This window comes from Eretmochelys imbricata, chromosome 24 (genome assembly GCF_965152235.1).
Source record: "Eretmochelys imbricata isolate rEreImb1 chromosome 24, rEreImb1.hap1, whole genome shotgun sequence".
Lineage (NCBI taxonomy): Eukaryota > Metazoa > Chordata > Testudines > Cheloniidae > Eretmochelys > Eretmochelys imbricata.
Genome location: NC_135595.1, coordinates 20,892,111 through 20,918,999, shown reverse-complemented (window position 1 = coordinate 20,918,999; position 26,889 = coordinate 20,892,111). Strand labels below are relative to the sequence as shown.

Here is a 26,889-nt window from a genome sequence, read left to right as displayed (position 1 = left end):
GGGTGTGCATCTGAAAGACTTAGTGCTGCATTGGGGCCGGCACTGACTGCCAGGGGAGAGCCCCCCTAGCGCCCCATTGGGGCCAGCACTGACAGTGAGAGGGGAGAGCGCCTCCTGCTGAGCCCCTGCCCCACAGGCCCCTAGCGCTGCACCGGGGTCAGCACTGACTGCCAGGGAAGAGCGCCCCCTATTGAACCCCACACCCCGCTCCCTACAAGACAGGGCCCTAGTGCTGAACTGGGGCCAGCACTGACTGCCAGGGGAGAGCGCCCCCTATTGAACCCCACACCCCACTCCCTACAAGACAGGGCCCTAGTGCTGAACTGGGGCCAGCACTGACTGCCAGGGAAGAGCGCCCCCTATTGAACCCCACACCCCGCTCCCTACAAGACAGGGCCCTAGTGCTGAACTGGGGCCAGCACTGACTGCCAGGGAAGAGCGCCCCCTATTGAACCCCACACCCCGCTCCCTACAAGACAGGGCCCTAGTGCTGAACTGGGGCCAGCACTGACTGCCAGGGAAGAGCGCCCCCTATTGAACCCCACACCCCGCTCCCTACAAGACAGGGCCCTAGCGCTGCACCGGGGCCAGCACTGACTGCCAGGGGAGAGCGCCCCCTATTGAACCCCACACCCCGCTCCCCTAGGATAATCGGGAGTCTCCCCTCCAAGGACTAAGCAGGCCTGTCCCTGCCTAGCTTATGACAGCTATAGTGATGTCATGAGTTTGCTGACCCCCACCCCGCCGCACACCCTTGGCCACAGCCCTTACCTCCCTGGGCAGAGCCACCGCACAGCTTGTTATGCACCATTAGGGCAGAGAGATCGGGCAGGGTTTGGTGCCGGTCCAGCAGGGTGCTGAGTATTGTCTGGCGCCTTTCGCTGATCAGATTGCGCCCCGGGAACATCGACGTCAGGTCGAGATGGGTTTGGAGTTCCTGGGCCAGCTCCCTCATGGTGGCGGTGGCACCGCCTGGCTCGGCCCCGCTCGGGGGGACGTTCTCCTTCTCGTCCAGGGGAGCTGGGACCTCAGCCTGGGAATCTCCTGTCTCCACCACCGCGGTTTCAGAGTGACTTGGGCCCAGCTCCCTGGCAGCAGGGGCAGCTGTAGGTTGGGGCCCTTCGCCCATGGCGTGGGGTACAGGCGCGCTGGTCCCATGCTGTCTGTCTGGAGCGCATGTCTGACCAGGGGTGCAGGGTTCCCAAGCCTGGCTGATTGTGCCAGGGATTGCAGCACTTGTCTCCGTCTCTCGCTCACTTCGGGGATCCAGCAGCCTCTTGATGTCAGCTGATTTCACCTCCCTGTTAAACATGCCCAGGTGCTGGCTGAGCCTGTGCTGGGTTATGATGACCGGCATGGAGCCGGAGTCCCTTTTGATGGCTGGTAGAGGGGTGGACTTTGCGTAGCCAGCACGGTGCGAGCTCCAGCCTGGGGTTGGCATCCTCTGAAGCGTCCTGCAGCCAGGCCTCTGCTCCAGACCTCCGACCGCAGTGTTCCTGCCGAACTTGGCAGAGTTGCGCTCCCGTTTGGTTTTGCGCCGCTTGACTCGGCCAGGTCTCTGCCCGGCACCATGATGTCCCAGCTGCGATGCTGTCAGCTGCAGGCCAGAGGGGGCAAGGCCGGGGTCATCGCCTGCCCTTCTGCTGCAGGGATTCATGCTGGCTGCTGCTCCTGCTGCAAGGAGCAAAGCCAAAGAGCTTCCAATACTCCCTCTGCCAGCCACCCCAGCTCTCCCCTGCCTGCTTCCCCAACGCCATGCAGCTAACAGGGAATGGACCCACAATGGCCTCGAGTGGCTGTTTGGGGGAATGCAAAGGGTGCATCTTCTGATTACTACAGCTACTTGTCTGGCTCGGTGTCTCCTGCGCCAGGCTCTGTACAAACACACCACACAAAGCACTACAGGGACACGAGCTTGTTTATGGCTCCAGCCGTCATCTATTCCCTCTCAACCCCCAGGTCTTCCTCTCTTTAACTAAAAAGAAAAGGAGGACTTGTGGCACCTTAGAGACTAACAAATTTATTTGAGCATAAGCTCTTGTGAGCTACAGCTCACTTCATCGGATGCATTCAGCTGTAGCTCACGAAAGCTTATGCTCAAATAAATTTGTTAGTCACTAAGGTGCCACAAGTCCTCCTATTCTTTTTGCGGATACAGACTAACACGGCTGCTACTCTGAAACTTCTCTTTAACTGCGTCCTTGGCTTTAGCATTCCTGGACGGGAACGGTTTCCAGGCTGCTGGGTCTGCCTGGATGGGAACAGCCTGTCCTAGTACTACCCTGCGGGGAAACCCCCAAGGGCTGAGGTGCAGGTGCAGGGGTCCCATGGCCCGTTCAGCCCTCAGCCTCTCTGCTGGTGAGGGGGCCAGGTAGCACCCCTGTGGAGGTGTGAAGGAAAGGAGGCCTTCACCCAAGGGTGACAGGCCCTACCGCGACAGGAGCTTGTGCTGAGACCCCAGCAACTCAGTTCACAGAGTGTGTGGAGGGAGCTGCGGGTAAAGTGAGGGAGAAGGGGCAGGAAGGAGTGGGGAGTCAGTGAGCTCCCTCCCCACTTCTCTGAACTGAATCCATGGGCCTTTCAGGGTTGGGGATCTGGGTCTGCACCCAGATCCCCTATATCAGTGGTTCTCAATCTGGGGTCCGGGGCCCTCTGGGAGGCTGTGAGCAGGTTACAGGGGTCCACCAGGCATGGCCAGCGTTAGACTCACTAGGGCCCAGGGCAGAAAGCCAAATTCCTGCCACATGGGACTGGAGCCCGGTGCACTGAGTCCCACTACCTGGGGCTGAAGCCAAAGCCTGGGCAACTTAGCTTCGCAGGGCCCCTGTGGTGCGGGGCCCAGAACAAGTGCCCGGCTTGCTACCCCCTAACACCGGCCCTGGCTTGTATATGCAGAAACACAATTGTTGTGGCCCAGCTGGGCCCTGGAGTTTTTATAGCACAGTGTGTGTCTGGGGCGAGGGGGGGGGGCAGCTCAGAAAGATAAAGGTTGAGAACCCCTGCCCTATGGGTTCCTTACCCAGCACCCTCTTCTCAGGGCCCCTGGGATTCTTCCCTCAACCTCCTCTCCTCAATCCCACCCCAGAGACCCCTCCCCTCAATGCCCCTAGAGACCCCTCCCCATCCCACTCCCCTCAATCCCATCCTAGAGACCCCTCCCCCATCCCACTCCCCTCAATCCCATCCTAGAGACCCCTCCCCCATCCCACTCCCCTCAATGCCCCTAGAGACCCCTCGCCTCTGACCTCCTCCCCTCAATCCCACCCCAGAGACCCCTCCCCATCCTATTCCCCTCAATGCCCCTACAGACCCCCTCCCCATCCCACTCCCCTCAATCCCACCCCAGAAACCCCTCCCCCATCCCACTCCCCTCAAAGCCCCTAGAGACCCCTCCCCATCCCACTCCCCTCAATCCCATCCTAGAGACCCCTCCCCCATCCCACTCCCCTCCCCTCAATGTCCCTAGAGACCCCTCGCCTCTGACCCCCTCCCCTCAATCCCACCCCAGAGACCCCTCCCCATCCCACTCCCTTCAATGCCCCTAGAAACCCCTTGCCTCTGACTCCCTCCCCTCAATCCCATCCTAGAGACCCCTCCCTTCAAACCCCCCCAGAGACCCCTCCCTTCAAACCCCCCCAGAGACCCCTCGCCTCTGACCCCCTCCCCTCAATCCCACCCCAGAGACCCCTCCCTTCAAACCCCCCTAGAGACCCCTCGCCTCTGACCTCCTCCCCTCAATCCCACCCTAGAGACCCCTCCCCATCCTATTCCCCTCAATGCCCCTACAGACCCCTCCCCATCCCACTCCCCTCAATCCCACCCCAGAAACCCCTCCCCATCCCACTCCTCTCAAAGCCCCTAGAGACCCTCCCCATCCCACTCCCCTCAATCCCATCCTAGAGACCCCTCCCCATCCCACTCCCCTCAATGCCCCTAGAGACCCCTCGCCTCTGACCCCCTCCCCTCAATCCCACCCCAGAGACCCCTCCCCATCCCACTCCCCTCAATCCCACCCCAGAAACCCCTCCCCCATCCCACTCCCCACAAAGCCCCTAGAGACCCCTCCCCATCCCACTCCCCTCAATGCCCCTAGAGACCCCTCGCCTCTGACCCCCTCCCCTCAATCCCACCCCAGAAACCCCTCCCCCATCCCACTCCCCACAAAGCCCCTAGAGACCCCTCCCCATCCCACTCCTCTCAAAGCCCCTAGAGACCCCCTCCCCATCCCACTCCCCTCAATCCCATCCTAGAGACCCCTCCCCCATCCCACTCCCCTCAATGCCCCTAGAGACCCCTCGCCTCTGACCCCCTCCCCTCAATCCCATCCTAGAGACCCCTCCCTTCAAACCCCCCCCAGAGACCCCTCCCTTCAAACCCCCTCCCCTCAATCCCACCCCAGAGACCCCTCCCTTCAAACCCCCCCAGAGACCCCTCGCCTCTGACCCCCTCCCCTCAATCCCACCCCAGAAACCCCTCCCCCATCCCACTCCCCTCAATGCCCCTAGAGACCCCTCCCACCTCCATGCCCCTCTCCTCCAACTGCCCGAGCAGGGCTTCCCCCGCCTCTCGCGGAGTGGGCGTGGCTGACCGGCTCTTCGGGGAGGGAATGCCCCGCCCTTCTCGCCTAGGGGCGGGGCGGGGCGGGGCGGGCAGGTTTCCTTTCCTCTCGTCTCCCCTCGCCTCGCGCCCCAGCCGTTAGTCGCGTTTTGCCGGGCGCGAGACCAGGTCTCTTTCCCGCGCTGCCCGCTGATTGGCGGCCGCCGTCCTTTCGCCCCGCGATGATTGGCCACAATATACCGATGCCCCTCTATGATTGGCGAGAGGTTTTGGCGGGCTCTGGTAGAACAAGGCAAAGGGTTGGGGGGAAGAGGCTGGTGCAGCCCAGTTCGACCAATCCAGTCACTGGGTGGGGGGCGACCCCAGAGCCTCAGGGCTGAGGGGAGAGATGCCAACCTGGTCTGAGCCCCAGGGGCCGAGGGGAGAGATGCCAACCCGGGCTGAGCCCCAGGGCTAAGGGGAGAAACGTCAACCCTGGCTGAGCCTCAGGGCTGAGGGGAGAGACGCCAACCTGGTCTGAGCCCCAGGGGCCGAGGGGAGAAACGTCAACCCGGGCTGAGCCCCAGGGGCCGAGGGGAGAGACGCCAACCCGGGCTGAGCCCCAGGGCTAAGGGGAGAAACGTCAACCCGGGCTGAGCCCCAGGGGCCGAGGGGAGAGACGCCAACCCGGGCTGAGCCCCAGGGGCCGAGGGGAGAGACGCCAACCCGGGCTGAGCCCCAGGGGCCGAGGGGAGAGACGCCAACCCGGGCTGAGCCCCAGGGGCCGAGGGGAGAGACGCCAACCCGGGCTGAGCCCCAGGGGCCGAGGGGAGAGACGCCAACCCGGGCTGAGCCCCAGGGGCCGAGGGGAGAGACGCCAACCCGGGCTGAGCCCCAGGGGCCGAGGGGAGAGACGCCAACCCGGGCTGAGCCCCAGGGGCCGAGGGGAGAGACGCCAACTCGGGCTGAGCCCCAGGGGCCGAGGGGAGAGACGCCAAGCTGGCCTGAGGGTCAAGGGGAGAGATGCCAACCCTGGCTGTGCCCCGGGGCAGAGGGGAGAGACGCCAACCTGGGCTGAGCTGCATGGGATGATGGGGGTAGACCCCAACTAGATTAAGCCTGTGAGGCAGGAGATCCCAAATTGAGCTGAGCCTGTGAGGCAGGAGGACTGCTATTCAGGCTGAACCCCAAAGATCCCAAAAGGGGCTGAACTCCAGAAAGGGAAGAGACACCTGTTGGACCCTCATTTCATTGTCCCCTTACAGAGTTTACTGGGGTGGCAGGACAAATTGTCAGGCACCATGAGTGACAATGCTGGAGAAGGGAGAGCATCAGAAAAGAGGAAAGAGCAGAAAAGCAGGAAAGCAGGGGAGAGTTCCAAGGTGAGGAGCCCAGGGGAGCAGCTGCTGGGAGCAGGTGACCCCCATGGGGAGCTGGGAAATTTGTCTCATCTTCCCCATTGCAGGAAGGGAGAGCATCTAGGATTCCACCTGCAGGGGAAGGAGCACGTGCCCCTGTGCCTTGGGAGGCAAGAGCCGTGGGGCTGAGATCCCCAGCACCATCACTCCCTGTCTCCTGGCCAGAGATAATAATCAGGCCCAGGAGATTAATTTAAAATTAGACCCTCACTTTTCCATTCCAAATGGTCAGTCAGTGGAAAAGGTAGGAGATGAGATGCTGCACAGGGCCAATTTCCATACACATTTCTCTGCCCAAGAGATTTGCTGCTATTGTTCTAGGGTGGGTGGACAGGGAAGGAAGGAGGTGTTCCCTTTTGTTGAGAAAATTTGGACAGTGACTAGTGAACATAACACACCTGTGACACTTTTCTTTACTTGACTAGGTGGAAGATGAATTCAAAGAGCTGTCCATCTATTTCCCTAAGGAGCAATGGGCAGAGATGGGAGACTGGGAGAAAACCCGCTACAGGAACATGAAGCGGAACTATGAGTTTATGGTTGAACTCGGTGAGAGGGCCAGCTGGGGGTGAAAAGGGCAACTCCAAGTGGCACAAGCAGCTGGAGAGTTGAAGATGTTGTATTTAGTCCTCCTTTAAGTCTCCTCCCTCGTTTTGGGAGGGAAGAGACATTGAGAGTTTGTGTCTTTGGGGCAGAGAGAAGCCAGAGTATAAATCCAGTATAGAAAACACTCACACTCTGTACCTCCCATTTCAGACCTTAGGCTTAGGTGAATGTCCTGGCTTCTCCATTTGCTGTTTCTGTGATGAGCCTTGTAGGCATTTGAGGCTTCTGCAAGCCCTCTGGCCTGGCAGTAGGAGTCCTGAGGTGCCAGGCGAGCCTCACAGGTCTTCCAGATTAGGACACATGGCACTGCCACCAGGTTCCCGTGCCTGTATTCCCAGTGCAAGGTGTGGGAAGGGGTGTCACTGCATAAGCAAGACTCAGATCATGTCAGCTGTTATTGCTTATAATGGATTTCTTTGTTAGGCCTTCCTACCCCGAAACCTGCATTTATGTGTCGTGGTCGACGTCCCGCAAACCCCATCATAGACGACTCTGAGTCTGATGAAGACTGGACACCAAAACCTTTAGGTAACAGAGCAAAGAAGTTTCAGAGTAGCAGCCGTGTTAGTCTGTGTTCGTAAAAAGAAAAGGAGGATTTGTGGCATCTTAGAGAATAACGAATTTATTTGAGCATAAGCTTTCGTGAGCTACAGCTCACTTCATCGGAATTCATCCGATGAAGTGAGCTGTAACTCACGAAAGCTTATGCTCAAATAAATTTGTTAGTCTCTAAGGGTATGTCTACACTACGGAATAAGGTCGAATTTATAGAAGTCGTTTTTTTAGAAATCGGTTTTATATATTCGAGTGTGTGTGTCCCCACAGAAAATGCTCTAAGTGCATTAAGTGCATTAACTCGGCAGAGTGCTTCCACAGTACCGAGGCTAGCGTTGACTTCCGGAGTGTTGCACTGTGGGTGGCTATCCCACAGTTCCCGCAGTCTCCGCTGCCCATTGGAATTCTGGGTTGAGATCCCAATGCCTGATGGGGCTAAAACATTGTCGCGGGTGGTTCTGGGTACATATTGTCAGGCCCCCCTTCCCTCCCTCCCTCTCTCCGTGAAAGGAAGGGCAGACAATCGTTTTGCGCCTTTTTTCCTGAATTACCTGTGTAGACGCCATATCACGGCAAGCATGGAGCCTGCTCAGGTAACCGTCACCATGTGTCTCCTGGGTGCTGGCAGACGCGGTATGGCATTGCTACACAGTAGCAGCAACCCATTGCCTTCTGGCAGCAGACGGTGCAATACGACTGGTAGCCGTCCTCGTCGAGTCTGAGGTGCTCCTGGCCACGTCGGCTGGGAGCGCCTGGGCAGACATCGGCGCAGGGACTAAATTTGGAGTGACTTGACCAGGTCATTCTCTTTAGTCCTGCAGTCAGTCCTATTGAACCGTCTTATGGTGAGCAGGCAGGCGATACGGATTGCTAGCAGTCGTACTGTACCATCTTCTGCTGGGCAGGCAAGAGATGAGGATGGCTAGCAGTCGTACTGTACCATCTTCTGCCGAGCAGCCATGAGATGTGGATGGCATGCAGTCCTTCTGCACCGTCTGCTGCCAGCCAAAGATGTAAAAGATAGATGGAGTGGATCAAAACAAGAAATAGACCAGACTTGTTTTGTACTCATTTGCTTCCCCCCCTCCCCTGTCTAGGGGACTCATTCCTCTAGGTCACACTGCAGTCACTCACAGAGAAGGTGCAGCGAGGTAAATCTAGCCATGTATCAATCAGAGGCCAGGCTAACCTCCTTGTTCCAATAAGAACAATAACTTAGGTGCACCATTTCTTATTGGAACCCTCCGTGAAGTCCTGCCTGAAATACTCCTTGATGTAAAGCCACCCCCTTTGTTGATTTTAGTTCCCTGAAGCCAACCCTGTAAGCCGTGTCCTCAGTCGCCCCTCCCTGCGTCAGAGCAACGGCAAACAATCGTGCATCTGAGTTGAGAGTGCTGTCCAGAGCGGTCACAATGGAGCACTCTGGGATATCTCCCGGAGGCCAATACCGTCGAATTGTGTCCACAGTACCCCAAATTCGAGCCGGCAAGGCCGATTTAAGCGCTAATCCACTTGTCAGGGGTGGAGTAAGGAAATCGATTTTAAGAGCCCTTTAAGTCGAAATAAAGGGCTTCATCGTGTGGACGGGTACAGGTTTACATCGATTTAATGCTGCTAAATTCGACCTAAAGTCCTAGTGTAGACAGGGCTAAGATGCCACAAGTCCTCCTTTTCTTAGAGCAAAGAAGTGACTCTTCATTTTAATGACAGGTTTCAGAGTAACAGCCGTGTTAGTCTGTATTCGCAAAAAGAAAAGGAGTACTTGTGGCACCTTAGAGACTAACCAATTTATTTGAGCATGAGCTTTCGTGAGCTACATTTTAATGAGATATCATTACTGGGCATCTCCAATGACTGAAAGATCCTTGGGGGAATCAGCTCCTTGCCACATAGTACCAGCCTCAAAGGTCTCATGTTGCTCTTTTCACCCTTCTAGCTGTGGAGAACTGGAGAAGATTCACTTTGGAGCTCCTTAACATGACACTTTAATTTACCACAAGGGTTGCAACTTGAGGCTCTCCTTGCTCTAATCTGGGGCATTCAGGTTAAAAAGTGAACAGTTTATTTTTTATTCACAAACATCCTGTATCAGCAGCGAGGCAGCATGAAATGTGGAACATGTACAGAGAAGTTCAAAGGGTCTGAACCACTCTGTGACACCCTGGGGCTTATGGGTTCAGATAGATTCAAACTGCTGCTAAGTCAAAGGCTGCTTCAAGCACTCACGCTGTATGTTATTTATAAATATTAAATAATTTTATGATGAGTGAATAGCAGTTTCTTACATAACAAAGCATTAACCTAACATCCTGACCTCTACACCTTGCTTTGTTAAATTGTTATCTTGCACAGTGAAACCAGTTATATTGTAACAGCTACGTAGTGGTTGGGGAGGGCTGAGACGACTTCCTTAGAGCTTCTCTATCTCTGATTTCTGTGATTCTGTGACAGTAAGTCAGAACATGAAACGGCTGGCAGCTTCCTGCCTGTGACACTTACAATTTCGGTAATGTTGGTCGTGCAGCATTTGGGAACGTGTTTGGTTTGTTTGTTTGTTTTACACTTACAGTTAAAACCTTCAGGCCACCATGTAAATCTGGCAGTATGAAACAGGAAAAAAAGAAAAGGCAGAACGTCAGTCAAGTAAGCTTACTAAGTACTTTTTGCTTAGATAAGGAATCTTATAGAGGAGGTGAACCCCATTTTTAATTAACAAATGCCTCTACAGTGACATGAAAAGTGCTTTTTATGTGCTAGTTATACTGCTGAGTCAACTAATAATGAAATAATTATTATGACACTTCCTAGGGGTACAAGGGCTGTGGGGCACCTCACTACCACCTGCTCTTAGCATGAGGCAATCTTGTCTGTACTTGTTGTGGATCAGCTCCCTGATTCCAGGAGCCCCAGGCACCACAAGCACTCCCCTCTCAGCCTATGCAGGCTTTGCTGTCCCTCTGCAGGCAGAGATAGGCACTTTCCAAGCCCTCTGTGCATCCCCCTGGAGCATGCAGCCCCTGTTCCACTGGCCACTCACAGTAGTCACAGTCACAGCTGTTCCCAAAGGCACAGGACACCCCAGTTTACCAGTTACACCTCAGATCACTGCTCTGCTTAACATGCAGCAGAGGTTATAGTGAGAACAAATCCAAGTTCAATCAAATGATAGCAAGTAGAAATATTGGAAACAAATGGTTACAGATAAAATCATAACATGCTTTTTAGAGCCTAGACTTAATTAACAAGATACCCTCAGCTTTAATAAAGTATTGATCACCAGCACTTTTCAATCAGGTCAGCTGTGATCCCCTTTTCATGAGACAAGCTGCTCCATCAGCTTGTCCCTAGGTGCCGGATATGCAGCCCCAAATATAGCAAAACAGTCCTTTAATCTTCATTCATAAACCAGATGCTCTCCTGCTGTGTCCCTTCGATTTTGGGATCCCTTGTCTTTTTCACAATCTTGGTTGGCTGGTGGCTCCGTATGCAAATAGATGTACCTTGTGAGACACACATGATTGGCCAGAGAGATTAGGGCCTCGGACCCTGCCTGAACAGAGCTTGTCTGAGGCCTGTCACCGCTCAGTGACCTGCTTTTAACTTCAAGGCATTAAGAACATAATTTCCAGTATAGGTACCTAACTTCTTAAATATTATCCTTACATACCTTTCATGATTATGATGATCTACCTATTGGCACCTGGTAGAGACCTTGCATGCTACTCTTTGTGAACTATGGTGTATATACTTGTCGCAGGGATCCCTGTAATACTCTATGCCCCCTCTGTCCTCTGCCAGTTGACACAAAGAGGTTCTTGGACCACAATTATCAATTAAATAATTAATGTTAAATGTAATAATTAAAACCCAGAACCTCAATCAAATGATTGTAAAAATAGTTATATACACCAATAGAATGCATATACAAGATGGGGAAGGGGAGAAAAAAGCATTTATATAAAAGGCCAAGAAAAGCTTTAAGACTGAGGATCATTTTTCAGAATATCTCAGTGGAATTGTTGAGTTTCTGCCACTGGACTCAAACACATTGCAGATAGAAACAAATTCACTTCAAGGCTGCTTCTTGACGTGGCAAATTTCAGAGGGGAGATGTCTAATACAGGCAAGCCACAAACTTTCTGCCGGAATGGGAGTCCAGAGCAACATCAACAGTTACATCAGGATTGTAACATTGGGACAGAATACTTCCTGGCAAGACTGATATGCCCCCTACTGGTTGGTAGAGGGTCTTACGATGATAGAGCACAGAATTTTTTATTCCAAAGTAGAGCTGGCTGAAAAATGGAAACATTTCACTAACTATTTGGGTAACAATTTCAAAAACATTTTCAAAAAAATATTAAAATGTTATGAACAATGTAACAAAAAATGGAAAAGTCAACTTTTTTGTGAAACAGTTTATTTGTTTGTTTGTTGTTGTTTTTTTACACAAAGACCATTTTTCCATTCTAAAATTTTATTTAAAAGCTTTTGACTGGCTTTATACAGTAGACACAGTATCAGATTAGGCAAATATCAAATCACCTTAGTGAAGAGGTCAATAGGTAAATATCTGTATTTTAAGCCTTGTAGATAACTTGCTCCTTGCCTCTCACCCTCCATATATCCCCTTTGGATTATCAAAGGCCACCAAAGAGAATATTCAAGTCAAATTGTATGAGGCCCTGTGATGGGGTGTGAACCCCACATTGGCCCTGAATGGATTAATGTGGGCCTGAGGGGTGAGTTATATTACCTTGGTGCACCTGGAGGGAGAGCCAGGTGTGGCTGATCATGAAGCCCAGCTGGGCAAAAGCAGGTTGGTTAGGATAAAGAAAGGAAGCAACTCGCAGAGTGAATGTCTATAATCGTTCTAGGGGATTAAGGAGGTGGTAAGGTAGAGGCCAAGTAGGCGAATAATCTAAGCCCTGGCATCCTAGCGGGAATAGAGGAGGCTGGTAAGCAGCTGGGGAGAAGGGAGCCATGGAGAGGAGAAGGGACTGGGGGTGTGTCCTGAAAGAAGGGAGGGATTTGGAGTCAGACTGCTAGGAAGAGGAGAGAGTACTTTGGATGGGGCTCTGTGGAGGAACAGACTAAGGGCCTTAAAAGGCCAAGCCTGAGAGAGGCTGGCTAGGAAGGAGTCCAGGGAACCAGCAGCAACAAGGAGTAGAACTGAACCACTGGCTAAAGCAGGCCTAGGGAACCTTTTTTCTATCACCGGGCCATTGACTCACAGAAAAAAATCAATCGTGGGCCACATACAGCCCTGTGGGGGGGGTGCCAAAGCTTCCCACCCCTGGTGGGGCGAGCAGGCACTCATGGGGGGGCACTGAGGCTCAGGGCTTCCAGCCCGTGGTGCTGAGACTTGCCATGGGCCAGATGAAATTAAACAAAGAGGTGGATCTAGCCTGTGGGCTGTAGGTTCCCTGCCCCTGGGCTAGGGTTCCTGGGCTGGGACCTGGTGTAGTGGAAGGGCCCAGGCTCCCCTAGCTGCCACTGGTAAAGTGTCATGAGCCCAGAGGAGGGGACAAGGACACTGGAAAACTTTGAGGTAAAGATGTGAGGACCAGAGGCCTCATGTTGGAGGCCCAAAGATCCTTTGGTGAGGATGTTGGGCTTTCTGTTGCCCTGGAAGGGGTGGACTAAAGTGTGACCTGGCAAGAAGGCCAAGTTATGGGAAGAGAGATTTCTGCAGTGATGGAGCGACTGTCAGCAGGGGGAAGAGGAGTACTTGTGGCACCTTAGAGACTAACCAATTTATTTGAGCATGAGCTTTCGTGAGCTACAGCTCACTTCATCGGATGCATACTGTGGAAACTGCAGAAGACATTATATACACAGAGACCATGAAACAATACCTCCTCCCACCCCACTCTCCTGCTGGTAATAGCTTATCTAAAGTGATCACTCTCCTTACAATGTGTATGACAATCAAGTTGGGCCATTTCCAGCACAAATCCAGGTTTTCTCACCCTCCGCCCCTCCGCACACAAGGATAGGTTCCTGGGTTAGTGGTTCTGTTGTGTGGTATGTGGTTGTTGGTGAGTATTTGTTTCAGGTTGTAAGGAGAGTGGTCACTTTGGATAAGCTATTACCAGCAGGAGAGTGAGTTTGTGTGTGTGGTTTTTGGAGGTGGGGGGTGAGAAAACCTGGATTTGTGCTGGAAATGGCCCACCTTGATTATCATACACATTGTAAGGAGAGTGATCACTTTAGATAAGCTATTACCAGCAGGAGAGTGGGGTGGGAGGAGGTATTGTTTCATGGTCTCAAATAAATTGGTTAGTCTCTAAGGTGCCACAAGTACTCCTTTTCTTTTTGCGAATACAGACTAACACGGCTGTTACTCTGAAACCTCTCCTTACAATGTGTATGATAATCAAGGTGGGCCACTTCCAGCATAAATCCAAGTTTAACCAGAACATCTGGGGGAGGGGTAGGAAAAAACAAGGGGAAATAGGCTACCTTGCATAATGACTTAGCCACTCCCAGTCTCTGTTTAAGCCTAAATTAATAGTATCCAATTTGCAAATGAATTCCAATTCAGCAGTTTCTCGCTGGAGTCTGGATTTGAAGTTTTTTTGTTGTAAGATAGCGACCTTCATGTCTGTAATTGCGTGACCAGAGAGATTGAAGTGTTCTCCGACTGGTTTATGAATGTTATAATTCTTGACATCTGATTTGTGTCCATTTATTCTTTTATGTAGAGACTGTCCAGTTTGACCAATGTACATGGCAGAGGGGCATTGCTGGCACATGATGGCATATATCACATTGGTGGATGTGCAGGTGAACGAGCCTCTGATAGTGTGGCTGATGTTATCCCCTGAATTCAGGGTGATGATGTCCCCTGAATAGATATGTGGGCACAGTTGGCAACGGGCTTTGTTGCAAGGATAGGTTCCTGGGTTAGTGGTTCTGTTGTGTGGTATGTGGTTGTTGGTGAGTATTTGCTTCAGGTTGGGGAGCTGTCTGTAGGCAAGGACTGGCCTGTCTCCCAAGATTTGTGAGAGTGTTGGATCATCCTTCAGGATAGGTTGTAGATCCTTAATAATGCGTTGGAGGGGTTTTAGTTGGGGGCTGAAGGTGACGGCTAGTGGCGTTCTGTTATTTTCTTTGTTAGGCCTGTCCTGTAGTAGGTGACTTCTGAGAACTCTTCTGGCTCTATCAATCTGTTTCTTCACTTCCGCAGGTAGGTATTGTAGTTGTAAGAAAGCTTGATAGAGATCTTATAGGTGTTTGTCTCTGTCTGAGGGGTTGGAGCAAATGCGGTTGTATCGCAGAGCTTGGCTGTAGACGACGGATCGTGTGGTGTGGTCTGGGTAAAAGCTGGAGGCATGTAGGTAGGAATAGTGGTCAGTAGGTTTCCGGTATAGGGTGGTGTTTATGTGACCATTGTTTATTAGCACTGTAGTGTCCAGGAAGTGGATCTCTTGTGTGGACTGGACCAGGCTGAGGTTGATGGTGGGATGGAAATTGTTGAAATCATGGTGGAATTCCTCAAGGGCTTCTTTTCCATGGGTCCAGATGATGAAGATGTCATCAATATAGCGCAAGTAGAGTAGGGGTTTTAGGGGACGAGAGCTGAGGAAACGTTGTTCTAAATCAGCCATAAAAATGGACATCATGCACATTGTAGGGAGAGTGGTCACTTTGAATAAGCTATTACCAGCAGGAGAGTGAGTTTGTGTGTGTGGTTTTTGGAGGTGGGGGGTGAGAGAACCTGGATTTGTGCTGGAAATGGCCCACCTTGATTATCATACACATTGTAAAGAGAGTGGTCACTTTGGATGGGCTATTACCAGCAGGAGAGTGGGATGGGAGGAGGTATTGTTTCATGGTCTCTGTGTATATAATGTCTTCTGCAGTTTCCACAGTATGCATCCGATGAAGTGAGCTGTAGCTCACGAAAGCTTATGCTCAAATAAATTGGTTAGTCTCTAAGGTGCCACAAGTACTGGAGGGGAGGGATAGGATACAGAAGGACCTAGACAAATTGGAGGATTGGGCCAAAAGAAATCTGATGAGGTTCAATAAGGATAAGTGCAGGGTCCTGCACTTAGGACGGAAGAATCCAATGCACCGCTACAGACTAGGGACCGAATGGCTAGGCAGCAGTTCTGCGGAAAAGGACCTAGGGGTGACAGTGGACGAGAAGCTGGATATGAGTCAGCAGTGTGCCCTTGTTGCCAAGAAGGCCAATGGCATTTTGGGATGTATACGTAGGGGCATAGCGAGCAGATCGAGGGACGTGATCGTCCCCCTCTATTCGACATTGGTGAGGCCTCATCTGGAGTACTGTGTCCAGTTTTGGGCCCCACACTACAAGAAGGATGTGGATAAATTGGAGAGAGTCCAGCGAAGGGCAACAAAAATGATTAGGGGTCTAGAACACATGACTTATGAGGAGAGGCTGAGGGAGCTGGGATTGTTTAGCCTGCAGAAGAGAAGAATGAGGGGGGATTTGATAGCTGCTTTCAACTACCTGAAAGGGGGTTCCAAAGAGGATGGCTCTAGACTGTTCTCAATGGTAGCAGATGACAGAACGAGGAGTAATGGCTTCAAGTTGCAGTGGGGGAGGTTTAGATTGGATATTAGGAAAAACTTTTTCACTAAGAGGGTGGTGAAACACTGGAATGCGTTGCCTAGGGAGGTGGTGGAATCTCCTTCCTTGGAAGTTTTTAAGGTCAGGCTTGACAAAGCCCTGGCTGGGATGATTTAACTGGGAATTGGTCCTGCTTCGAGCAGGGGGTTGGACTAGATGACCTTCAGGGGTCCCTTCCAACCCTGATATTCTATGATTCTACTCCTTTTTGCGAATACAGACTAATGCGGCTGTTACTCTGAAACCTGTCAGCAGGGTTGCCATTTGGGGAGAGCTGCTGTGCCATGTCTGACCTGGAGAAGGTACTCCATTGCTGCAGTGGTCAAACTATTTTTACATGGCCATCTGTTCCTTGTAGTCTTTTGTATGTTAGTTTCTCCACATGACAGGCTCTGGGGAGAGAGAACCAGAACAGTACAATTATTGTAATGGAAAACGACTTTGTGTGCAGAATGAAAAGACAATGCTGGAGAAGGCCTCTGAGAAGGAAGTCTCTGAAAATCAAACCAATGCTGAGAAATTGGACAAAAATTCAGATGTGGGCACCAGAATTCCTGTCACTAATGTTGTTGATCTGAAAACTGGTAAGCCCAGAATGTGGGCAAATCTCCTCTGTATTTTCATGGTCGCTCTGAGGACTATTAGGTCTGCAGCCTATGAGATTTGGTGGGAGGAGCTCTCTGCATGCCAGGGGTTACAGAGGGACACGTAAATCTCATTATCTGTGGAAACATGGAAATATCTCTGATTATAGTGAAGTCCAATTCAATACCACAGCTATTCTTACTGCTGCTTTTCCCTTGAGCTCTCAGTCCGAGTCCATCCCTCAGCACCTAAGCTCACAGCCACCAACCTGATGGGATTGCCTTCAACTGGTTGCTTAGGGTACTGTTGGGTGATGCAAGGCAGGGTGAGTCTCCATGGCACTCCTGTTGTTGCCATAGGAAACCAACACTAGACATCTAACCCGGCCTGAGTCAATCTTGCCAATGCGAAGCATGGTCATCAGGAAACAGACTGGCCTCTTTTTGCTGTTTTGCTTGGGTCTGAATTCTCGCATACCAGCCCACCTGAGGCTGTTGGCACTAAGATCAGAGGACAGTGAGCTAGACACAAATTTAAGGAGACAGTGTCACTGCTTAATCAATTATAGTCAGGAAGTGTCAGAGTCAGCAGTGGTTTTCAGTGCTCAGCTCCTAGAAACTGTGGTATGGCTCATATTTATATATGTTTTCATGTGCAAAGGGCCTGATTCTTACATATTCTGTAGCCACTTTGCTGTGTAAAGCAGCCTCAATATAAATGAGATTTAGGTCTGAAAATGCCATTGCCTATTTATTTCTATCAGTTCTGGTACTGCACAGACTAACCTACTCAGTATAATTCCCCTTTTAGATCTACCGAGGTTAGCAGTTTCTAAAACCCAAGGGCAGAGCTCCCAAGTTAACACATACAGCTTACGAAAGAGAGAGAAAAAAGTGTACGTTGAAATAAGTGAACCACAAGATGATGATTACTTATGTAAGTCACATGGTTTCTTTCTCTTTGAGCCCCTAATATTTTTCCTTATATGGCCCCCTGCACTATAGTATCTGAGCACCTTAAAAGTATTTAAGAAAAGGAATAAAGAGATACAGATTATTCCTATTAACCATGCAGGAGAAATAGCTGGAGGAGGGGTGGTTCAAAATAAAAGTTTTGTATTTAATTCTGAAAGTCCTCCTTAACTCTTGTGGCACTGAGTTCCACAGTCTTGGCCTAGCTCCTGTGATAGTTCTGTCTCCTGAACTCATGAAACTCTCCTCTTGGTCAAGAGTTTCATTGTTCTGATGGAACGTAACTCTCTCCCACAGAGGGCTCTTAATATGAGGAGAGACCTGGAATTGGACTGTCTATTCTATAAGGAGCCAGTGCAGAGCGCTAAGCATTGGGTGACATGTTCACAGCGACCTGCATAGCTAAACAGGTTGCTGTGTCCACTTTCCACTGAGTGCTTGCTGGAAGCAATATACCACCTGACAGAAATTCTCTGAAAATGTGCCTCGGAAATGTGGGGGGAAAAACTTCAGACTCTCTTCAATTCAGCCAATGTGCAGCAGCTGGAGTGCAGCTATCTCGTATGTAACCCAGCCACCTGTGTGCACTAGGGCCTGTGTGATGGGGTTAATGGTCTGGTATGCAGATAGGGGAGATGGAGCTGAGAAACTAACTGATGGAGTCAATGTTCTGTTTCTCTTCCTCCTCTAGTTTGTGAGGATTGCCTGACATTCTTCATTGACGAGTGTTCAGTTCATGGCCCTCCAGTTTTCATCAGAGACCCAATAGTAGAAACAGGACAGGAAAGGAGAGCAGCTCTCACTTTGCCCCCAGGGATGAGAATTGGGCTTTCAAGTATCCCACAGGCGGGGCTTGGAGTCTGGAATGAGGCAGACACCCTGCCGGTTGGAGTTCATTTTGGCCCATACGACGGAAGGATAACAGAGGAGGAGGAGGCAGCCCACAACGGCTATTCTTGGCTGGTATGAATTGCTCATGACGCTTTTGTTTCTATTACAACACTGTGCTATGTTCTAGCTCATCAAAGTGTGAAAGGAAGGAGAGGAAGTATGCTCCTTGGCACTGAACTCTCACTCTGTTTTATTAATTCATGTTTTATTAGTATGATGATACATCAGCATTTCTCAGTGTCTGTCAGGGAGGTGGCATGAGGGGCTTGGGAAATGTAGCCATTAATATGTTTAGGCCTTTAACACATGGCACTTTCCTAGCAGGGTGCAGTTGCTTTAACTTTCCTGATGCTGGTGGCAGGCTCAGCTTTCAAAGTTTGTTGGGAGACACTGTTTGAAGGCCCAGGTTCTGATCTCAGGCTTTGTCTACGCTACACACCTTTTAGTGACACAGCTGTGCTGCTACAGCCATGCCACTAAAAGTTGCATGTTGTAGCTGCTGTTTGTCGGTTGGAAAGAGCTCTCCTGCTGACAAAGTGCTGTTCACACCAGCACTTTTCGTTGGTAAAACTTTTGTCCTTCGGGGGGGGTTTAACATCCCTGAATGACAAAAGTTTTGCTGACAAAGTTCCAAGTGTAGACAAAGCCTCAGTTACACTATGCAGCCTCCTTAAGTTCATTGGGATTGTCACTGTGAGCACTGTTTGGCCCTGTCTGTTCTGCGTGTATTCACACTTGCAGGATTTCTTCTGAGCTGTGTTCAGGACACAATGAACCCAAAGCACGACACTTGTGTCACGGAGTCACTGGGCAATGCTCTGGAACTACTCCATACGAAGCCAGTCAGGACTCTGGGGGAGCCTCCTCTCTGAGCAGACTGTCTCCAGGGCAAAAAGCCTACACGGCTTTGACCTTCCTGGCCTGACCTCAGAGCATTCAGCATCCCCTGCCCCACCATGCGCTTCCCACAGCGAGTCTGCACAGGCGGGCCTCCTGGGGAAGCCAGTGGGGCCTGCACCCCACCTCCACAGTCAGACATGACTCTCAGCCAGCCAGTAAAACAGAAGGTTTATTAGACAACAGGAACATGGTCTAACACAGAGCTTGTAGGTACAGAGAACAGGACCCCTCAGTCAGCTCTATCTTGGGTGGCAGGGAGGCCAGAGCCCCATCTGGGCCTCCCTCCATTTCCCCAGACAGCTCCAAACTAAAAACTCTCCCTCCCCTCCTCTGGCCTTTGTCTCTTTCCTGGGCCAGGAGGCCACCTGATCTTTGTTCTCCAGCCCCTTCAGTTGGCACCTTTGCAGAGGAGGAGCCCAAGCCATCAGTTGCCAGGAGACATGGTGTCGGCCATTCTCTGTGCAGACAGCATCACACTGGCCCTCTAAGGCTCTGCAACAATCACACACCCTTATCCCATCACCTAGATACTTAAATGCATAGGGGAAACTGAGGCACCCACACAGTATTCAGAGAAAACATTAAGAACATTCCCACTTCGTCACAACTTGTCACTTATTTATCATATTTTCTGTATGGAGAATGCCTTATTGATTCCTGTGTGTCTTGTTTGGTTCAACTCCAGATCACCAAGGGAAGAAACTGGTATGTATACATTGATGGAAAGGATGAAACGAATGCCAACTGGATGAGGTAAGTCCCTGTACTCCTATCCTCATCAGTACAATCACAGAATGTTAGCTCTGGGATAGTCAGTGTTTCAGGTGTTTGAAGACACAGGATTCATTTTTACAGGCTGCAGCACACCCAATCCATCACTAAGCATGCAGTTATTTACCCAATCCTGTTAGCATTCACAACATGATATTCTCAGCATTAAGATTGCAACACAAACCCCAAAACAAAGTGCCCGCCTGGTTAGGGAGAGAGACAGCATTAGCCCTCCAATACCCAGACACAGAGAAGCATATTGAGGAAGCTTCATTCATCAGAATTTCCTTTCTATAAAAGTTGTACAGATTTTTTTTGGCTCCAAGTCATCTCACTTTCATAGACTTAGTGGGAGTGGATGAGCTTCCAAAACACCTGACGCAGCTTTCAGATGTTACTGGCTAGGCTCTGAAATCTCCTGGCATGGACCAATAACCTGTTAATCCCTATTAAGGAAAATACAGAAGTATTGTGGTTATTTCACTGTTTGATTGCCTAGTTTTCAGGTTGGCACTTCCCTGACTGAAGACCATTGTATTTAACAAATCACTTTCCTAACTGTGACTGTCCAGGTATGTTAACTGTGCTAGGGATGAGGAAGAGCAGAACCTTGTCGCTTTCCAGTATCGTGGGAAAATCTACTATAGAGTGTGCAGGGCCATCCTGCCCCATTGTGAGCTTCTGGTCTGGTACGGGGATGAATATGGCAAGGAGCTGGGCATCAAGTGGGGCACGAGATGGAAAAGCGCAGCACCACCCAAAGGTACCAGACTGTAGCCTTGCTCTAGCTACATGCTTCCCTTGGCTTGTTTTGAGATGACACAATTTCTAATAACCAGGAACTTTCATTTCTTATCCTGACATCAGTCATGAATGCCCACGGGTAAATGCTTATGCTAGAGAGCCCATCTTGAGTGCAGATGTGCTGAGGGAAGCTGGTGAAAGGAGATGCTGCACCTGCCACTAGTGGTCGGAGTGAGTCTAATTATGGGAGCTTCCTGCTATCCCTAGAACAGGTGTAGTCGGTTTGTTTTGGTCAAGGTCCATGTCTCTTGGTCAAGGTGTAGCCAAGGTCCAGACTCCAGAGAAACATTTTTTCACATTGCAGTAACAATAATGACAAGTAAAAAGATTTCATGGTCCATTCAAAAGCATCTGGTGGTCCAGATTTGGCCTGCAGTCCGCCTATTGACTACCCCTGCTCTAGGTGATGGTCCAATTTAGAGCAGCTGCTGCCCTGAATCTCCCTCTTCAGTTGCCTTTTGCTCAGTTACTGACACCACCTCTCCCCCCCACACACACACACACCGGGGGGGGAATCCTCTAGCTCAGTGATTCTCAATGACCAGGCTGTGGGCTAGCACCAGTTGCTGGGATCTCCCTGACACAGTTTAGGAAGGCAGCAAGCAGGTCCCTGATATCAAAATGGTTGAAAAATTCTTGGATTCATGAGGAGACACAAAGACTAGGAACTGCTCAGCAGGTCAGTGCAACAGCTGAAACACTGTCAGTTGCCCCTCCTGCTCTGCGTGTGATTTATTACCCAACCCTCTCCGACCTCAGCATCTGCTTTGTATTAAGAGGTGAAGGCTGGGACTAAAAACAGTATTTAAAGTTAAACTAAGCAGCTAGGCTAGAGTTTCTCTGACTGGCTATCGGATGATCTGCACAGGGTGGCTAGAAGCAGCATAAATGTTACTGTGGGTGCAAAGCCACCTATCACCCTCACTGTATAGAATCCCAGAGTTCAGAAATTAATCCAGTACCAGATGGCTTTTTTTTTTCTTGTTTTGGAGATTTAAAAAAAAAAAAAAAAAGCTTAAAGGTGGGAGAAGGCTTTGGAGGATGGGGTGTAGCGAGGGGCTGGTCAAAGCCACTATGTCTCTACTAAAAGAAAAGGAGTACTTGTGGCACCTTAGAGACTAACCAATTTATTTGAGCATGAGCTTTCGTGAGCTACAGCTCACTTCATCAGATGCATACCGTGGAAACTGCAGCAGAAAATAACAGAACACCACTAGCCGTCACCTTCAGCCCCCAACTAAAACCCCTCCAACGCATTATTAAGGATCTACAACCTATCCTAAAGGATGACCCAACACTCTCACAAATCTTGGGAGACAGGCCAGTCCTTACCTACAGACAGCCCCGCAACCTGAAGCAAATACTCACCAACAACCACATACCACACAACAGAACCACTAACCCAGGAACTTATCCTTGCAACAAAGCCCGTTGCCAATTGTGCCCACATATCTATTCAGGGGACACCATCACAGGGCCTAATAACATCAGCCACACTATCAGAGGCTCGTTCACCTGCACATCCACCAATGTGATTTATGCCATCATGTGCCAGCAATGCCCCTCTGCCATGTACATTGGTCAAACTGGACAGTCTCTACGTAAAAGAATAAATGGACACAAATCAGATGTCAAGAATTATAACATTCATAAACCAGTCGGAGAACACTTCAATCTCTCTGGTCACGCAATCACAGACATGAAGGTCGCTATCTTAAAACAAAAAAACTTCAAATCCAGACTCCAGCGAGAAACTGCTGAATTGGAATTCATTTGCAAATTGGATACTATTAATTTAGGCTTAAATAGAGACTGGGAGTGGCTAAGTCATCATGCAAGGTAGCCTATTTCCTCTTGTTTTTTCCTACCCCCCCCCCCCGATGTTCTGGTTTAACTTGGATTTAAACTTGGAGAGTGGTCAGTTTGGACGAGCTATTACCAGCAGGAGAGTGAGTTTGTGTGTGTATGGGGGTGGGTTTTTGGAGGGGGGTGAGGGAGTGAGAGAACCTGGATTTGTGCAGGAAATGGCCTAACTTCATTATCATGCACATTGTGTAAAGAGTTGTCACTTTGGATGGGCTATCACCAGCAGGAGAGTGAATTTGTGTGGGGGGGTGGAGGGTCAGAAAACCTGGATTTGTGCTGGAAATGGCCTAACCTGAAGATTACTTTAGATAAGCTATTACCAGCAGGACAGTGGGGTGGGAGGAGGTATTGTTTCATATTCTCTGTGTATATATAAAGTCTGCTGCAGTTTCCACGGTATGCATCTGATGAAATGAGCTGTAGCTCACGAAAGCTCATGCTCAAATAAATTGGTTAGTCTCTAAGGTGCCACAAGTACTCCTTTTCTTTTTGCAAATACAGACTAACACGGCTGTTACTCTGAAATATGTCTCTACTGCCACTGAAATCTGCAGTAGAGCCTCCAGGGTCACGCAGTGATCCTCGGACTAGGCAGAGCTAGCAGAGTGCTGATCAGTGCACTCCCATCACTGGGATACACCCAGCAGGGGTTGTGCCTACAGCCTGTCCCGCACAGTGAGGGGAGGAAGGAGGCTCCAGGGGGCCACCAGTGTGAGGAGACAGTCTGCCTTTCGTTTTAAGTACTACAGGGACGGGCAATATAGGTTATGTCTACATTACACAGCTTTTAGCAACATGCCTGTATTGCAACACCCATGCTGCTAAAAGTTGTGCAGCATAGCCACTGTTTGTCAGCTCTCCTGCTGGCAAACTTCCACCCCTAAGGAGTAGCATTTGCATTGTCTGCAGGAGCACGCTGTTCACACTGGTGCTTGTTGTCGGCAAAACTTTTGTCTTTTTTGGGGGGGTTAACACCTCTGAATGACAAAAGTTTTGTTCAAGTGCCAGTGTAGACATAAATGCTTGGAGATACAACTCAGAAATGCTTATAGATACAACTCTTTGCCATGGCTTACTCCGCTGGTCTTGGGACAGAGGAGTTGCCCGGGACCAGAACCCCCAACAGCTGGGAGAGGAGAAAAAGAAAATGACACTCATAGCAGTGACCTAGAACAACTAGGCACAGTTGTCCCAGCTTTAGGTCTGAATCTGGCCAACTGTCAGGGGATAGAACTGAACCCTGGGGAGGAGTCCCACATTAGGTCTGGTACTACAGGGAACGGTTTATTTTATATCCTAAAACTAAAGTCTGAGTGTCACTAATTGGTGTTCTTGGCCCTTCCTATGTGGCAGGATAGTAGTGCAAAGTCTCTGGAAGGGCCAGCATGTTGGAACAATTGCCATTTCCTACCTGAATTCTGGTTTGTTTTTTGGACAGTGCATGGGCAGGATCCACACTGCCATCCATGCCCTCGCTGCAGGCTGGCTTGCAGCAGCAAAGATTACCTCCACCAACACTTGAAGCGTAAGCACCTGCCTACCAAATTGCAGACTGAAGAAGACGAAGGTGCTCTGGGAGGGGAATCTTGCCCTAAAACCAGAGGTCTTTCCTTCCCGGGGAATCCACCATCACAGCAGCTCGCACCAAACCCCAGCTCCCTCAGCAAAGGCACGTGGGGAAAGGAACCACACTTGCAAGGGCAGAGGGAAGGTGCTGGAGGTAGAGAGGCTTTTGGTTTACTGTCAAACCTGCCTCCACAGCAGTGGAGGGACACAATAGGGGAGCCACATTCACAGAGCAAAACAGGGGAGGAGGGAGGTGGCGGTCGCAGACAGAAGTGGTATTCCTGCAGTGAGTGTGGGCAGAACTTCCACAGGCCATCGCACCAGGTTAGACATCAGCAGAGCCACACAGGAGAGAAGTCCTATCTTTGTGAGTGTGGGAGGAGGTTCAGCCAGTCATCCAGCCTCACCGGCCACCAGCGCATCCACACGGGAGAGAGGCCCTTTCAGTGCCTGGAGTGTGGGAGGAGGTTCAGCCAGTCATCCAGCCTCACCGGCCACCAGCGCATCCACACGGGAGAGAGGCCCTTTCAGTGCCTGGAGTGTGGGAGGAGGTTCAGCCTGTCATCCAGCCTCACCGGCCACCAGCGCATCCACAGGGGAGAGAGGCCCTTTCAGTGCCTGGAGTGTGGGAGGAGGTTCAGCCTGTCATCCAGCCTCACCAGACACCAGCGCATCCACACGGGAGAGAGGCCCTTTCAGTGCCTGGAGTGTGGGAGGAGGTTCAGCCTGTCATCCAGCCTCACCGGCCACCAGCGCATCCACAGGGGAGAGAGGCCCTTTCAGTGCCTGGAGTGTGGGAGGAGGTTCAGCCTGTCATCCAGCCTCACCGGCCACCAGCGCATCCACAGGGGAGAGAGGCCCTTTCAGTGCCTGGAGTGTGGGAGGAGGTTCAGCCTGTCATCCAGCCTCACCAGACACCAGCGCATCCACACGGGAGAGAGGCCCTTTCAGTGCCTGGAGTGTGGGAGGAGGTTCAGCCAGTCATCCAGCCTCACCAGACACCAGCGCATCCACACGGGAGAGAGGCCCTTTCAGTGCCTGGAGTGTGGGAGGAGGTTCAGCCTGTCATCCAGCCTCACCGGCCACCAGCGCATCCACACGGGAGAGAGGCCCTTTCAGTGCCTGGAGTGTGGGAGGAGGTTCAGCCGTTCATCCAGCCTCACCAGACACCAGCGCATCCACACGGGAGAGAGGCCCTTTCAGTGCCTGGAGTGTGGGAGGAGGTTCAGGCAGCCATCACACCTGACCTGCCACCAACAGACTCACACCTAGAGGGGAAATACCCTGCAGACCAAACAACTGTCAGAGCTGGCAGCTGACTGACCTGAGGGGTCTGTATCAATCATGTGGGATTCTGGGTAAAGCAGGGAGCTGTACTGATGGACTCCTTAACCTTGGGGGCTTTTGGTTCCTTTGCTTCATACTGACTGCGGTGGTCGGTGTAACCCCCTTCACCTTTCCACTCCTGGGCTGACTGGAGAGAAGCATCCTTCTTCTACTTGCGAAGGGTTTTGTTGTTCACTAAAGCTGGGTACTGCCCCAGCCTCTTTGTTGTCCTGAGTGGCCTGTTGGGTCTGCCTCTCCAGAAGAGACTTGGCCTGTGGCCAACAGGAGCAGCACAGGAGACAGGTGGGCCAGGAGCAGCAGGAATTAAAGCAGTTACTGTAGCTGCTAGGATTGAGTATACGGTAATCTCCTTAAGCTCCTCTCCACACTCTGCTGCAGCCTTGCTACTGTACAAGGTAGGGCTAGGCCAGGGCGGGAGGAAGGCGGGCCTGCTACAAGACCTCCACGTGGTCCTTCGCAGGACCCCCCTCCCATTTGTCTCACACTATGGCTAGTGCAGTGGGAGCCAAGCACCTGGCATGGGTTAGTCAGACTTTACTGATGGGAGGTCCTTATTGCTCAAGAGAGCAAGGCAAGGATGGGGTGACTAACTCCGAATGGGTACCAGCAGGGCAGTGCCTCGAGCTCGGTTCAGGCTCTCACCAATGCACTCCTAAGGCTGGAAATGCCTTGCCTGCCTATTAACACTCTGTTGTTCATGTTTTGTTCCTATTCGTTCATTCTCTCCCTCTTGAAGATATTTTCCCTCCGCATTTCTTCTTTAAGCCTGTGTTAATAAAAGGAGCTTCTCTGAGACTGATCTTATCCTGCACAGTGATCCCTAATGTTGCCGGCACCTCGTGCCGAGAGGCTGAACAACAGCTTGAGTGGTTCGTTACCCAGTGTGCTACACCCAATAATCACAATGGGGTGGAGAAGCAGAAAAGTTTATTTGCAGCTGCAAAAAGGTACAGGGAGAATAAAATCTCAAATCCTGCACCCAAAGCAGGAAGTTACACAGGCTTTTATACATCCTTTTTCCCAGCATACTTATCCAATAGCAAGCTGCCCTAAGTATCCATATAGCCAGCCAATCCAGTTCCCAGCTAGTTCCCTGGTTCTCTGTATCATTTGTTAAACTATACATAAAGCTGCTTTATTCAGCATTGTTCTTCCATATCTGCTCTGTTTGGCCTTGCTTAGTTGCAGGCAATCTGACTCTCCAGCATATTGTTGCAGATCCTCAGCATAACTGCTGTGTGTGCCTCCAGGCGGGGAGGCCAAGGACACTTGGGCCTAGTACGCAGAGCTGCTGTGAGTGCCTCCAGGCGGGAGGGGGAGCCAAGGACACCTGGGCCTAGTGCAAGGGGGCTTCATCGACACTTGTGGTCTTCCATCCCCTCAAGTTACCTAGTGGCCATGCCCCAGTGTCCCCAACAACTCCCCCCTTTGAGAACACTCAACAGCCTTGGCTCTGAGTTTTCTCACT

The 26,889-nt window shown here is 51.0% G+C and overlaps 1 protein-coding gene across 1 annotated transcript; it reads left to right on the top strand.

Annotated features, from left to right (window-relative positions):
* Positions 1-5,837: 5,837 nt before the first annotated feature.
* Positions 5,838-25,435, top strand: PRDM9 (PR/SET domain 9). Its single transcript, XM_077840922.1, has 8 exons — positions 5,838-5,918; positions 6,380-6,503; positions 6,984-7,088; positions 17,116-17,241; positions 17,968-18,239; positions 19,753-19,820; positions 20,411-20,601; positions 23,947-25,435. Exons 1-8 carry the CDS (start codon positions 5,838-5,840, stop codon positions 25,344-25,346), a joined length of 2,367 nt encoding a protein of 788 aa, XP_077697048.1. The 3' UTR covers positions 25,347-25,435.
* The last annotated feature ends 1,454 nt before the right edge of the window (positions 25,436-26,889 follow it).